Source organism: Battus philenor, unplaced genomic scaffold (genome assembly GCF_028537555.1).
Source record: "Battus philenor isolate CCGP_79_NKW_IND1 unplaced genomic scaffold, ilBatPhil1.0.hap1 SCAF_21, whole genome shotgun sequence".
NCBI lineage: Eukaryota > Metazoa > Arthropoda > Insecta > Lepidoptera > Papilionidae > Battus > Battus philenor.
In genome coordinates this window covers 11008521-11025309 of record NW_027181684.1, presented here as the reverse complement: position 1 = coordinate 11025309, position 16789 = coordinate 11008521, and the positions used below count along the sequence as shown (strand labels likewise).

The following is a 16789-nucleotide window of genomic DNA, read 5'->3' as shown; positions in this document are numbered from 1 at the left end:
CTCATACCTGTCACGCTTTCAGTGGTAGTACTGTTGGCATCAGCAACCGGCCAAGTCGAGTTTCTGCCCTCTAGGGCGCCTTCTAGGAATTCTAACCTTTAAATGCATGACTTTTATTTATACTTTTAAAAAAAATATTTATCTTGCAGATAAGAACACTAAAAATTCAGGGAAAAATAGAAAAAAAAACATGTATATAGTATATTTTATACTTACTTTTTTTTAAAAAAAAACTTATATTGCAGATATACAACACTATGCATTTACTTTTAAGTGTAATACTCATTTTAAATTTAAGTGGTATGTTGCAGTTTTACATAGTTATGCATTTAAGGGCTAAACAGTTATTAACGACGCGAGGCAGTCCAAGCCACGAGTCACTCCACGGGCCAACCCAATCCGATGAAATTGTAGTATAGCGGCCCGAATAGAGGCTTCTCATTGAGACCTCGAGCTTTGCTGCCTTTAGAGAGGCTTTAGGCTAAGTGTCTCACCGCCCTACCTCATCGAACCCGCGCAAATCAGCAAATGCTACTTAAGCAAGTTTACTTAAGCAGCAGTGTTAACTAAGTAAAAAACCTATAGATAGTTGAGGCATGACAAGGTCTATTAAAGTTTATTTTAGAATAGATCGGGAGAATTCGTGATGATTTGATTTACAATTATATTTGTTAATTTTATCCATGTTATTAAAAAAGTTCGGGATACTTTCATAGTTTTACAATTTAGATCATAAAAAAGTGCTTTATTTCAATTGCATATTTATATAAAATGTCCCAAGCGCTATAGCGGTTTTATTTATTATAACGTTATTATTATACGTTATTATAACGTTATTATTTATTATACGTTAATTTGTGTTGTAATTAGCAATGTAATATAGCGTATTAGCAGTCTATTATAGCGTATACTTTAAAAAAAAATAATAAATTCGAACGAACGCTTTGCATAGGTACGGCCAGATGGCGTTTTTAACAGCGTAACCCTTGTAGTTTGTACATACCATATCAATTATACTTATTATCAATTATTCTAGAAATAAAATAAATGGACACATTACAGTACATGGATCTCTTACAATAATGATCAGTGTCGTATTGCTGTTTATTATAGGTAATGTCTTTTTAAATTAAATAATATATTATACCGGTGCAGTATTATTTCAAATATTTACGTTTTTAGTTACGTTTATATCGCAATCAACGCAAAGGCCAAGGGTCCATACAAGCGATTCTGAGGTGAGTTAACAGTTCATAAATATATATTTATATATGTAAGTATATACAATTTTATAGATAAATATATTTATACATAAAACAACATCGATTTAATCAATAAAAGTAAGTAAAGACATTCTTTTTTAACAAGAACTATGTTCATAATAATTATATATTTATGATAAAAACAGAAAACAGGTTAAATAATTAAAATTAAATACAAAATAACACCAACTGAGAAATTAATAAATTTACGAAAATAGACTAAACATGTACTAACACTAGTAGAAGTAAGCTTTATTTAATAATTATTACACATGATATTAGAAAAGAAAAGATCAAAGTAAATATTTTGCGCGTCCGTCTGTGCGTGTACGTGCGTGTGCATATGCGTGCGACTACGTACGTATGTGTGTATATATATGCGCAAGCGAACCTATTTAACATATTATGGCTTTTAATTTTATTTAATAATTTTGCTATGTTTCAAGTGCCTTGCAGCACATGTGGCTATGGGTACGACTCAGCTGTTGCACGTCCATATAACATAGTTATTCCGATGCCATTCATAAGTCGTTTCAGCGCATAAACGCCCTTTGTATGACATTGGCCTTCCCCAAAGATATCTATGGGGGGATATATCACAGTTGCTACGCTTGGTAGGCGGATTGGAGATCGCATTGTAGTATTATGGTACGTAGAGGACGCTAGTCTCCCATCTGGAAACTTGTTTGTAACCAGTGACAATCCTATATAACTACTGCACAAACAGAATTTTATAAGATTTTGTCTCGGGAATAGAACACGAGACCAATGATCTTAAGTCTCAGTCTTCTGCCACTGGGCGACCACTGTTCGAGTAACACATAGGTAGTGCTATAGCATTAGACAAGAAACGATAATAAAGCTTGTATATTTTAAATATACAGTTAAAGATAAGTGGCTTTTTCAAGTGTAACATCTTTTCAGTTCCATCTGATATTACTCAACGCAAGTCGTTTACCGGATCCAAAAGATATCAAAATTGATATCGATTTTAGATCACGTCCTGAGAAACGTAAAAATGATAGTAAGTAAATGTAAATAAATATTTTTATTATTTTCAATAAACTAATGGTTCTTTCAGTAATGATTATATAACTAATAAATATAATTAATTTATGATTAGATTCTCTGATTATTGTCACCGGCAACCAACTAAGTTCAATTTGGCTGGACGTTTATGATGTACTTCTATAATAAAGGATACCAAGAAGGAGTTAAAGATAAGACATTCAATTGCTATAGTGGTGATGAGCTTAAATGTGTGATAAAGATTCAAATCGATTGAAAGAAATTCAGTTCAAATTTAGAATAAAAAAACCTATGTCAACAGACGATTTCATAACTTCTACTTTATTTGGTGATGAATCTATGGTTTCGTTTATTTCGTTTCAATTATTTTTTGTGATGGCTACAAACACATTATGTCACCAAACAAAATGGAATCGAATTTTCATATAAAATGTTAACGAACGTTTTCCCCGACATATTTTACATAAAAACCGATTTATTTTTACCACTCCGTCATTGAAAAATTGTATACTAAATGGCAAAAGGTTGTTGATAACGAAGGCGAATATATTGTTTGAAATAAAAACTTGTCAAAAATGTATTTGTGTGAAATTAACTTCAGTTAGCGACATTACTTTGCGGTCCCTCTAATATACATATTACGTTATACTGTTCATTATCATTATCTAATAGACGCACATTACAAGGCTTCATACAAACAAAGCCACGATGACCGGTCTTGCGTTGCTTATATCCAGCGACTTCCGATCTCGTCGGTACACCTAGCAGGAGTAAAAACTCCGAAGATGTCGGAAGTCGGTAGACCGGTCGGAAGTGGGCAGACCCACGCTGCTTCTACCGGCACATGGCCATTCGCGACTTGCTACCACATCAGAGGAGCATTCCCACTTCACGATGTTAGAATGTCATAAATAAATATATTTGTTGAGAAGTATGGAACAAAAAAGATGTATTAAACTACACCTGGGAGAAAGAGCAAAGTAAAGTTTTTTTTTCTTTTAGATTATTACATCTATGTATGTATATTATTTAACACTTGGTTTTAAGTTAGAAGGAAACTGTAATAAATATTTGTGTTGAATAAAATATAAAATTTTTGTTCTCAGATTTTTTTATAGACGTTACGAAGAAAATTTTTAAGGAATCGGATAAAAAAATAGGTTCTCAGGTAAGTAACAAATTTTATATTTACTAAGTAATTTTTGGAGCAGGTGAAAAATGAGAAAGAGAAAGGAAGATGAAGCTAGGTTCGGTTTTGTAAAGCGTTATCTCAGTCTTAAGCAATTATCGATATATCGTTTAAGGGTTCTACAGGAACATAAACATTTTTTCAGTTCCCCTCATTGTTTCTCAACGACAGTTTGTTACCGGATCCAAAAGACATAAAGATAGATATAGATACGATCATTGAGAGTCCTGGAAACTTCAAAAGAGTATCCGAAAGAAGTAAGTAAAAATATCGCCTTAGTAACTAATACAAAGAGAATTAACTTAGTCTTTTCTTTTATTACTTAGTTCTTCGTGATATGAAATTAAATAAATCTAATGTAAGCTTAACCTAGAATCAAACTGATAATTTTGAGCGAATATTTTGACTATATGTCTATTAAAATATGCTTGTTGTTACCTTTATTTATCAGGAGAACTGGAAAGTAATTTCGTTTCCGTCGACATATTTTACAGATTGATTTTTACTTCTCCGGCATTTAAAATGTGTATACTAGATGGCAAAAGGTTGTTGATAACGAAGATAAAGATATTGTTGATTAGAAATAAAAATTTGTGAAAAATGTTATCGTGTGAATTTAACTTAAGAAAGCGACATTACTTTCTGGTCCTCCTAGTATTTATATTACTATTTATTCAGGATCATTTAAAAAGATTACTTGAATACGTTATGAGTAAAATGCCAGAGGAGCCCAATTTATTAAAAACTAGGATTGATTTTTGGTGGTCAATCTAAGATATCCTTATGAGAGTTATTTTGGAACTCCCGTGCCTTTAAGTTGAAGGATGCCAATACAGGAGAGTGTAATATGATTCTCGTTTCAGTTAATAAGGACTCTTTTGGCTTTCTTCTCCATAATGTCATACATAAGCCTTTTCTTTGACCTTAATTTGAATAAACCTTCTTTTCGTTCCAGAATGCTACGAATACAAACAACTGACTTCGTCGTTAAAAATAACTAAAAGAGGGCGAAGTTAGTAGAAGATGCCAGTTTTAATCTATGTATGAATATTTCGATTTTAGGATACAGAATTTATTTCTGCTACAGATTTTTTTAGAATTTATAAACATTTCTGGTCGAGGAAGATAACGTTAGAATTTGAATCCGTTTTCTTTTTAAAGCTATCACTGAATTAATAACTATGTTTTCTTTCATTCTTGCGTTTACTATAAAGTAAAAACAATATTTACATTTATTCTATAGCGCTATATGTAAATCTATCAGTGATATTCGCGATAGTCTGTATTAATCATTTACATTCAATTGTTTTAACCGTATAAATGACATAATGAATATTTTCTATAGTAAGTTAATTAATTTCCTTTTTCCTCAATAACGGTACCCAATAATCAGGTCAAGAATAAAATGCTTATTCAGTTTATAGAAAAGATACAGTTATTCGAGAAATCTCCTTGTTATATTGATATGAGAATGTACATTTTAGAGAAACAACTCAGTTTTGGCTGGCATTATTTTTCTGTCATTATTCTGGCACTACTTTTCTTTGAAATTATTTTTCTAAACAAATGGTTGCTTTTGCTTCTATATTCTGTATATGTATTTTAACTAGTGGACTTGGTAATTATATCATCTTCAACAGCTTATATGACTTTAGTGTATCTAAAATTAATTCCTATCTAGCAGGAAGAAATCTTTCAATACTCGGCGGTCAAAATGCAAACATTCAAGACTATCCTCATATGGTACAGTATTACTTTATTTTAATAAATTAGAGCTTACACATTGAATTTCTAATAAGTAGTAAAATAATTTATTTAAAAAAGTAAAAAATAACGCGCATATAAGTGAAGCGTGGCAGAAAGACATCAAGGCAATTAAATACAGTGGTATGAAGCACCGACCAGTGCCAAACACCAAGTCTTTGTGACTCGGTGTTTGGCACTGGTCGGTGTAACTTTACTCCTGAGGATGCCTCGAGGAGGGGTGAAACACGTGTTGAGTGAATAAACGGTGGTAGTTGTGTTTCGCATTCTTTGTCGCATACGCATTAATCATGGGGCTGGCAGGCGGTGCACTTCATTACCCGCCTACTGCTGCATAAACGAAGTAGCTATATATTAATCCCTTTCTTACTTAGGATGGACTTCCTCAAAGTAACGTCTATTTATTAGATAGTGGAATATTAAGGATTAGGATGGAATTCAATAAGGTTGTGGGGTTCTTCCTGGGGCCTGTAGGTTTTGAGGTAGTAACAAAAGAACAAAAAAAACGAAGTCCGAAGTAGAAATGTGTATTTTCGAGCTTCGCCTGTATTTATACCGATGTAAATGAACTTTATTTCTGTGTTATTCCCCTTTTCGAAATTTGTAATGCCATGTACGGAATTGACGAATAAATATTTATTGCAACTGCATTATTTAGATTTGCATATGGTATTGGAGAGTTCACACACATAAAGTAAGTAAGTCACATAAATTACTTTCCTTAATACGCTATGTTAGGTTAAAGTATTGTTACAAAGCACGAGTTACAGAACCCTCTAAACAATAAACACCGAAACCTAGTAAACGCCAAACAAAAAAAGTGCCGTAAACACGCGTGACCTAAGTTATTTATAGATTTTAGTGTGCGGTTCTAGGAAATTCTAATTGAGAACTATCGCGAACTTATTGGAACCTTCTCCGTGGTATATAAATAGGTGTACTCTCCATGTCGTGAGTTCAGTGTTGTTTTTCGAGTTATAAGATTAAGATCTACGACTATTGTGACTATTTGGTAAGTTATTTGGACAGTGATTTGTTGAGCGATTTGAAAGCTAAGTTTGGACTAAGCGAAAGTATACTTAGTGTTAAAGTATAATGACCATCTGATTGGTGAATAAAGGACTCCTTGTGATCCAATGGCGTTTCAATCCGAGTCACAGTATAAATATATTACACACAAATCTTGGAGTTAGTTCTTTATAATATTCATCTGATTGGAATCCTTCAACCTAATTTATCCGATTGTAGTTAAAATTTCTAGAACAGTGTATAATCAGTAATTTGTTACAGGGAGCCTTAGGATGGAAGTTAAGCAATGAAGAAGATTCTTGGATTTTCTTATGTGGTAGCTCTTTGATTAGCCTAAACTACGTTTTAACAGCCGCACATTGCATCCTAGTGTCGAAGAGTACCAATAAATATGTTGACAGTAAACCAGATATTGTCAGATTTGGTGTCACTAATATTCAAATTGTAAGTAATAATTATGAGAATATTCTCTAAAATTATGTTTGTTTTTATCGTGTTCAATGATCTATATTCCTGTTTCTAAATTGTAGAAATAGAAATATAACATGTTATATAAATATAATAGGAATTTACATTTCTAAAATTTGATTGTAACCAAATTGTACCAGGTAAATTAGTTGTATCATTAATGAAAAAATAAAAAGTTAAAGAAATAGTACGACACGAGGTAAAATAAAAAAATTCTTCGTAACCACTCCCTTCTATTCTTTACTTTTGTATTTGGAATGGCGATTTATGCTGTATGGTACAGAGTTATAGATATTCATAGAAACTATGACCGAATATATTCAGACGTTTTAAATAAGACAATACACATTATTGTGAATATGAATAGCGTACAGATTCTCCAAGGACAGTATTGTACAGACTATCGTAATCTTGAACAAATTTAAAATCAAGAAGCTGCAATACTATTGAGTTGTAATGGCCAACTAAAAATACTGTATTCTGCAGTGAATCCTCCTCTACCGTATGTCGTAATCCTCATCGCTGAGGATCGTGACCGCCTCCTTGGATATTTTCATAGAGAGGGTGTATTGAGAATTTTTTAGCTTGTGGGTTTCCACGTCCTTCCACTCTCAGGCTTTTATAGCTTTTGCCCTATTGGAATCTTATAGCTGCTTCGTGCTTTAAATAGCAACGAAGACACTACAGACCTATGGAAGACCACCTTTCTAAGTCTCGATGTGGTCGTATGTGTACGCATACACAAAACAACGTATCACGCATACATACATAATCACACAAATACACATACATGGAAACCATCATGTTTCATGCGTGTTTGTGTTTTTATAAGTTAAATTACTGTAATTATTGTGTTCAATAAATGTATTATAATAATAATAATTACAATAAATTGTCGGGTAACTTGACTGCCGCCCGATGATTGGTGTTGATAAACGTTCAAGATGAACACCAGAGTGATACTCAGTGGTGCACCTTCGAGAACTATAGATAGACCTTATATATATTAGAGAGCCTCTACCTGGTTCATCTGGGTGGTTATCATGGAAAGTGTGTAAGAAGATTGCATGAATGATCTTAAAAAGACTGAAAGAGGAGTAAAGAAATAAACAGAAATATGTAAAATAATTAATTAAAAATTGTAAGTTCTCTGTCCTTAAACGAGATAGAAGAAAACTAGAGGCCCCCTATAACGGTAAGAATAATAAGTACTATAAAAATATGTGATAAAGAATGCCCCCATACATTTTGGAACATTTTCATAGAAATAAAACAGTTTAGTAATAAAAATAAAACTAATGAAACAAAAATGTAAATAGTAAACAGTAATTTTAAAGATTGTGGTGAAGATAGCGAGAGATATGTGAATAAAAGAAAAGAATATACAAGAAAATGTGAAGGTTAAATGAATATATCGTAATACAAATTACGAAGAAATAGAGAAGAGAGGGATAATAAAATATTAAAAATGAAGTTAAGTAAAAAGATAAGGGACAACGAGAGATCCCAAAAACATTGTCTTAAAAAAGACCCAGAGGTCTTCTCTCTGTCTCAATGTCTTTGTCTCTCCAGAGAGAGAAGGGAACAAGAGGCCGTAAAACCGAGTCATAAAAAAAACCTCGGGAGAGAAGGGAGCCAGAGACCCCAAAAACGGAGTCATAAAAAAGAACCTCTGGAGAGGAGGGAACAAGAGGCCCTAAAACCGAGTCATAAAAAAAGAACCTCGGGAGAGAAGGGAGCCAGAGACCCCAAAAACGCCCCAAAAACTAAGTTAAAAAAAGAACCTCTAGAGAGAAGGGAACGAAATTCCCCAAAAACAGAGTCATAAAGAAAAGAACCTCCGGAGAGAAGGGAACAAGAGTTCCCAAAAACTAAAACATCATATACACAGTAAAAATTAAGAGAAAAAACCTCTATGGAGATGGCAACTGTCATCGTCTCTGTTTTATGGCATTGACCATTGACATAACAGAATTTTTTTAAATAAAGATTCTTAGTGTTTAAACGAAATATTATTAACAGTGTACAATAATACAATTCATCTCGTTCTCGAGTGGATGCAGGATTATGAAAGGAAAATGTTTTGTAATCCAGATCTCAGAGCCTTAAGCCGAGGATTTCGTGAACCCGGGATGCCTCGTACCCAGCTGTATCTATTTAATCAAGAAAAGTTCATTTTATATTTCTCATTCACTCTCATTCATTTATAGTGACCAATTGTGTACGTAATGAGAAGAATACAAGAATAGACCTATTTGATAGAATCTAGAACTAGACAGATATTATAACAGAGTTAGTCTATAATTAAATCTATAACTATAAGAATTCCAAGTACACTCTCAATTGATAAAAGGCAATATCAAATATTGATTGGTTCTTTTTTTGGGATCACTTTTACAAATGTCTTAAAACCAGTAGTATGAGTAAGTAATTCGTTCCCAAGATTTATTATCGCTTAGGAAAACTTTTCCTTTTTATAATAATATTTGTATAATTGTGTTAAAATAGGTTTTTTTAAACACATTTTCTGTCATTACTTTCTAAATTCTTAAGTTATTTATATACTTTTTGTTTCGAAAAAAAATGTTCCTTTTCGTTATTTCATGCTTGCCATATTTGTAATATAGTACTATTGCAGCAATGGTAGCCCAGTGGTAGAGGACTGAGACTTGTGATCACAGGCCGCGCGTTTGATTCCCGGGATATAATTTTATATGTTTGCCGCATACGCATTTATCAGCGGGCTGGTGGGCGGTGCACTTTGTTGCACGACTACCACTGCATGTGCGGAAGTGGCTAAATATTGGTCCTTTTCTTACTTAGGATGGACTTCCACAAGATAACGCCTGATTCCATTAAATCTTATAAAATTTACACTTTGTGCAATGATTATATAGGATTGCTGCTGCTCACAAACAAGTTTCCACAGGATGGACAGCAACTGCCACCATCGACCATTCTGCTAAGTGTGGCGATTGTGGTATATTCACCCATAGATATCTTTACGGGTGGTCTGTGCCTTGCAGTAGGTATTTATGGGCTAAAATAAATGCACGAGCGAATGGAGATAGGTCTAAAATTAGAGGAATCTGAAGTAATATCTGATTTGTATAACGGTGATATATTACTATATTTCATTGTCTTCATGACGTGTTTTCAATGGGAGAAAACGCATTAACCTATTAGTTAACTAAAATAATAATTTTGGGATATTGCTTCCTGCAGTTCCGTAGAATTATGTAGATGGATCCTTCCGTATATAAAATTTATGAACATTAACGTGTCAATGATTTGAAAGTTTTGTTATAAGAATTTAAATTGTTCATTACCAGAGTTAAGTTTATTGTGAGGTTTTACTAAAATAATGCATAAGAGAAAATTATAATTTTACCTACATTCAAATTATTTAATTTGTGATAATAACTAAATTATCTTTATTATAATTTTTCCTTATTAACTGCAAATATTAAAATGGAGTTAATATTTAACTTATATTTGGCTGCATTCATTTTACCCACATTGTCCTTTAGTTAGATAAATGCTTATTATTATAATGTCATCAAATCAATATTCCGGATAATTACATCACTATTTACTTAAATTATTATGTGTATTGAAGGATTTCTTAGTTACGCAATATTAAATGTTATAATATAATAAAGGTTTCCGTTGCGGGCATTAATTAACTTTTAAGGAATATTTAGTATAAGTTAACTTCTGCAATCACATGTCGGAGTTAACATTTTGAAAATTATTTTATTTTAAAAATTCACCAATTAATAATCTATATTCCTTAAACCTGATTTTGGAAATTTCCATATTTTTTGTTATTACTGTCAAAGAAAAATTGTAACTGTGCTAAATACAAAAATTATTATGCTTCAGGCTCATATTTTAATTTTTTTTATTCCGTTATAGAATTTAGTACTGATAATCATACCTCTCTATATTTTAATAAGTTTATATTTTCTTTTACTTTTTCCATATTTCTTTAAATACATTCGCTTTTTTATAATTACTTGTTTCTTTTATTACTAAACTAATTCAATATTTTGCTTCTGTTTATTTATATATGTATAAATTATATTAATATATGTTTTCTGGAGAAAGATTTTTGTGTTAAAATACTTTAATAATGTCTTTTACAGCAATCGAAACATGACTTCAAGTTGAAGAGGTTTATTCAACATCCTCTCTATCAAGCGCCAGTGACTTACTTTGATATTGCATTAATAAAACTAGAACGAGAAGTGACCATTAATCATAAGGTTCGACCAGCATGCATTTGGAGTAAGCAGGATTTGAATGGAATAGAAGAAGTCATTCTTTCTGGTTGGGGATCCATTGATAGAGGTAAGCAAAGTGAATTTCTTTCAGACGTAGGAGTAATTAAAGTCATTTAATTTGGCAAATTTAAGAAAGAAGAAGTTCACGTACGGATCTGCATTTACTACCATTAGATTGCATGCATGCATTTTACAAGAAATTAAACAGGTACGTTTTTTAATTATTGCAAATCTTATGATTGGGTTTAGGGTCTTGAAGTAGAGACTGGCGGAACGGCAAGCGTACCGTAGGATACCCACGCACTAGTGCAGAGAACCATGTTAAAATCATCTTTAGACACTAGATACAAGCTACTTCTGATATTATTAGAAATCCATGGTCTATCCTAGTAACACTGGACGTCCTGCAGTTGACCTTAAGTCATCTGTACCTATGAATCAGAATCTTTGCTGGAATTTACTGGTACCCCCTGGTATGATCAGATTTATTTCAGTAGAGACGATGCCGCGTAATTAAAAGGAGCATCATGATAATTTTAGTCGGCGCAAGTCTGACATTCTCGTCGAGAAGGGGATTCAACCAAAAAAATTGTCGAATATTAATGTTAACTAACGTAGTTTTTAATTAGATTCAGAAACTGATGTTCAATAACAAATAATAAGTACATACTGATGAAATAACGACAATTATTAATAATATTTATAATAATAGTTGACATCATGATCAGAGAGATCAGTCTATAGACGCCCACTCCAAGGCCTATGCCTAAAGATCGCTATTCCTTGACAATGTTGTCGGTTAACCTATTGGTGGGCCAGCCCACGCCATCTGTCGACAAAAATAAATAAATGACAAATTGAATGTAAATGCAACTTTTTTACAATTTTTTTTATCTTAACACGACTTAAATTAATTAAGTATTAATTGCAAATGAATTCTGAAAACAATTTTGTTTATTCAATACTAACTATCCTCTGATCTCTTCAAGAACCAATGGACGTTCCCACAACCATCCTTACAAGGAAGAAATTTTACCAAATTTCAAGTCTTATGATTGCTTGATGTGTCATGCTCATAGGTGGAAATCTTTTATATATAATTATACAAATAGTAGATATTGTATATAGTAGTAGCAGGATACAACATATATACTGTGTGTTGTTGTTAGTCTATTTTATGTATGTATATATGTATGTATTGTTTTGTAGATGGCGAAGATCCAAATACAGTGCTGCAATCGGCAACTGTAGAAATAATCGATAAAGATATCTGTAAGCCGTTGCTTAGTCGCAATAGAAATTTTCAAACACTCCGTGAACATCAAATATGCGCCGGAAATTTGTCCGGCGGTGTCGATAGTTGCGAGGTAAGAAATTTATTATACAACAACTTTTCTGCCAAAAACCTAATTAGAATAAGCATATACTAGAAAAATACTAATGTAGATAATACAATTATATCACGACAGTTTTAATAATAAGAAAGTAATGGTGTATTTCCGGAGGAGCAATAGAGAGGTCTATGATAGGAGTTTGGCAGCGAATGTGGCAATGAATGGGGCAAATCGTTCGTGTAACCTATGACCGAAAGGTTTTCGAGTAGCGGCGTTAGCAGAATTCCCCATTAAGTGGACTGACGACAAAGTTAAAACCGCGAGAAATCGCTGGACGCGGGCAGAGCAAGAGTCTTAGCCTTGTAGTGGGCGTCCTGGCAAAAAAGACGATAAGGTGTATTTATACTTATACTAAATATTTCTATTAGGGCTCTAAATAATAAGTGTTACATAATTAAAAATAATATTCGAATGTTATCTGTGATATAAAGCTATTGTAACAGCGTAAGTATGTATCGCCCATAAAAAATAAATGAATTACCCTAGATTTTAGGTCACATGCATTTGTGTACTATTTCTGAAGTTTGCGCAATGGCGGACTAATAGTCCTATAGATATTCTCTTAGAGAGGTGCAAACATAACAAGTAGACAAGTGTGTAAATATGGACAAAAAATAATACAAAATTGATAAAATACTGTATATTATAACCATGATAAATATTATATTTAATTCGGAAGTGTACTATAAGTGTTGCCATTTTAACATTTAATACTACTTATTATTTTGTATTAGCACAAATATGATAGAACAACATTTTATTTTCCGTTACGAATTTATTCATTTAAATATTTTTTATAGTTTTAGAATTCGAATGGCTTTTATTGGACTGCTGCGTAACTTAAAAAAAGAATGTCAGATGAGCCCATTTTGACGGCAACCAGAAAAAAAATGTAATCTCTTTTCATGGCATTCTTCAATTTAAAATAATAGGAATCCATAAGAAATTTTGTATATTTTTACTAAAAATATCCATGACTGTTTAATACTATACTGCTATATGTCGTTTTATGTTACCATTATATACTTTTTAGGGCGACTCAGGAGGTCCTTTACAAGTGAAGCGGGACTTGCACGCGTATGTCGTCGCTGTGATATCCTTTGGTCACCGATGTGGTCTTATTAGGACACCGGCTATTTACACCAAAGTGTACGCCTTCATAGACTGGATTGAACTCGTCGTATGGGGAGATGAGTTAACGGGACTCTTGAAGATATAATGCAGAATTTCTCACCGAAACTTTTTAGGGTTATGTTATAAATTTGTAAATTAAAGTTTAAAAAATATTAGTTGCCTTTTTAAATTGTATTAATCTTGTCATTTTATCATCATCATCATCATTTCAACCCTCACATATTTACAATAGAACCGATTAGAAGCGACCTGGTTCCAGCATCGTCCAGCGATTTTGACAAGGTCACCTCGAGGCGGAAGTCCTATGCTATAGCCAGTGCGTAGTCTTCACTACAGAACGTCTTAAAATTGTATTAATTTAGTACTACGCTATATCTTTTCAGAAACGAGGCTTGTGGTATAAATGTCCAAAAGAGTTTTTGAATATGTGCAATACGTATCTAATCCGAAACAAAACAGTTTTACACAGACAACCGCATTTAGATTATTGATCATCTTAACAACTTAGCTGCGGTAGATAAATGGTAAACTTTCATCTGCAGCGTTGTAGAACAATGTGCCCCTAACGATCTTTCTGTCAATGCATAGCAGCTCTTTTTTTCATATACTGTAGAATGCTCTGAAATGAATCATCCTAGGTTTGAAGTCACACGCATTTGTGTACTATTTTTAAAGTTTGCGCAATGGCGGACTAATAGATAGCCCTATAGATATTCTCTTACAGAGATGCAAACATAACAAGTAGACAGGTGTGTAAATATGGGCGAAAAATAATACAAAATTGATAAAATACTTTGTAGTATATCCATGATAAATATTGCATTTAATATCAAATTACTAATAAACTTACACAAAAAAAGAGAGCATTATGCTCTACATAATATACATAAATAATACTTATGAATATATACTACATTTTCATCATATCAGCCGATTGACGTTCATTGCATGACATGTCATGTGCATGAGAGATCTCTCCCGAAGATCGACACTATGATCGGTCTTACGACTGCCAGACATTGATTATTTCGTCGAACTAACTAGTGGTGTGCCTACCCATGGCGCATACACCGGCTCGTGATCGGCTCAGGTATCTTAACGGCTGCCGACTGCACGAGCGAAGTGCCTCATTCACTTCAGACGAGAAATTCTTCAAGTTACGAGGATGTTTTTGGTTCTTCTTCGAATCTCATCATATGTGATTCGATCTCACAGCGAAACTCCAATTATACTTTGTGAACTTGAGCCTTCTTATATAGCCTACAGTAAATAGCCAAGTCTTAGAAGTGATCACCAACAACACTCATTTTTCAAAGACCTTCTTTCTTTGGGTTACAACTTGTCAATAATTTTGCTTAAAAAATGGTGTAAATACAGTGAGTATTTCATTATGTTTTACTTTATTTATTTAGTTATTAATTCGTTATGTTTAATTTGTTGCAGAATATGCCATATGTTAGATACTATATATATCGCGTACATGATTATTCTTGTTCCGCGGGGTGTTCTTTCCGATCAATACGTCGTTACTAAATGGTCGTTTCTATTATGGCGTCGATATTATTATTATTTATTTTTGGTAATTATTATTTAATTTAATGTTTTTATAATATTTGTAGTGTTTCTTTTAACATTTTTTTTAAATATTTTCAGCGATAGCTGTGCTGGTGTCATATGCGTAAGTTATTTTTATATAAATAACATTGCCTAAAAACTACAATGAACTACTTCAATTTTGTACAGGATGTTTAGTTATGAATGTTAAAGTTTTAAAAGCTTGAATGTTTAGTTAATTTACTATAAATCAATGGTTAAGTGCTTCGCCCAAAATTAATGATATCAAAAATAATTAATAACCTAATGATAATAATTACAAGTACAAGTTACGTAATGAATTTAATTAGTTTTTTGTTTACTTTCTTTAGCTGCAGACTTTGTACTGCAATAATGAAACAGGTGTAAGATTTTTGCTAACAAATGATTTGCAATACATTAACTCTTTCAAATAATTTACATCTTTACTCAAAACAATCAAGAAACTAATATACTTTCTATATAGTTTTGTTGTAATATTCGTAGCTATGAATTATTTAAGGGCCAAACACTAGAAGTAAAACATGCCCAACTAGAGATAATACCCTTTTAAATGTCAAAAGAGCTTGGGAATTAATTGCTTAAATTATTATTAAGAAATTTTGAAAAAAGGATAACAATAAAAAGACTGAGAGTTTGTAGTGGACTCTTCTTAGATAAGAATTTTTTTGGAACCCTTGAAGCTTTATTTTAAATTAACTATCCCCCATCTGTAATGTCATAAAATTTCATAAAATTCCATTGTTTCATAAAGTTCCACAAAATTATTAATGGAATCAGGCGTTACCTTGCGGAAGTCCATCCTAAGTAAGAAAAGGACCAATATTTAGCCACTTCCGTACATACAGTGGTAGTCGTGCAACAAAGTGCACTGCCCGCCAGCCCGCTGATAAATTCGTATGCGGCAAACAATGCGAATCACACAAACGCCGCCGCCAAATTACTCAACACGTGTTTCACCCCACCACGGGGCATCCTCCGCTACATCGATTAGTGCCAAACACAGAGCCTCTGTATACTGCATGTGCGGAAGTGGCTAAATATTGGTCTGTGGAATATTAAATCGGCAATGTTAGCAAACAGTGAAGGAATACATTCAAAGAGAAATGGTATATCCTGGATTTGAAATTGTAATGATTGTGACCTCCACCAAATTACTCTGCACCCATTTTGTATCTCAGCAATATTTTGGAACTCTTCGAAAACGCTTTCTGAATTATAAAAAAAATATTTGAGAAGACATGGCGGCGGTCCCAAAAGTTTATACTGAAGTTTATACTGAACGTTCCTGAAGGTCTGACGGAGACTACAACGATATAATTTTAAATAAATAAATTACATTCCTTCTGTTGTTTTATATTAAAATATGTGTTCCACATATATATTTATTTCTTAATATATTTTTTTTAAAAAGAGAACTTTATTATTGTCAACAATTAATAATTTCGTTTTGTGCACAGTTCTTGGAAACGAACTCGCAAATTCTAATTACTCGCATAAATCATATCTCATTGTCAAAGTGAAACATTTTCTTTTATAAGTTTTTTTTTTAATATTAATGTGTTTGAAATTAAATAACAATAGTTTGTATGACTTTCAGTGTTTTTCATAAATGAAATGGATTCTTATAGACGCAGACCC

The 16789-nt window shown here is 32.6% G+C and overlaps 1 protein-coding gene across 3 annotated transcripts; it reads left to right on the top strand.

Moving 5' to 3' along the window:
- The first annotated feature begins 1038 nt into the window (after positions 1-1038).
- Positions 1039-13661, top strand: LOC137923381 (trypsin-like). 3 transcript variants are annotated; one of them, XM_068766623.1, is made up of 11 exons: positions 1039-1113; positions 1183-1238; positions 2187-2286; positions 3398-3459; positions 3626-3737; positions 4436-4492; positions 5165-5223; positions 6535-6717; positions 10890-11094; positions 12237-12394; positions 13455-13661. In XM_068766623.1, exons 1-11 carry the CDS (start codon positions 1083-1085, stop codon positions 13638-13640), a joined length of 1209 nt encoding a protein of 402 aa, XP_068622724.1. In that variant the 5' UTR covers positions 1039-1082; the 3' UTR covers positions 13641-13661. The 3 variants fall into 3 exon arrangements, with proteins under 3 accessions (XP_068622724.1, XP_068622723.1, XP_068622725.1); XM_068766622.1 differs by having other exon boundaries at positions 5162-5223; XM_068766624.1 differs by lacking the exon at positions 4436-4492 and having other exon boundaries at positions 5162-5223.
- Positions 13662-16789: the final 3128 nt, after the last annotated feature.

Coding starts and splice junctions, on each gene's coding strand:
- LOC137923381 (XM_068766622.1), top strand. CDS start 1,083: ATGATCAGTGTCGTATTGCTGTTTATTATAG. Junction 3,460..3,625: donor ATAAAAAAATAGGTTCTCAG/GTAAGTAACAAA, acceptor ACATTTTTTCAG/TTCCCCTCATTGTTTCTCAA. Junction 4,493..5,161: donor AATAACTAAAAGAGGGCGAA/GTTAGTAGAAGA, acceptor ATTCCTATCTAG/CAGGAAGAAATCTTTCAATA.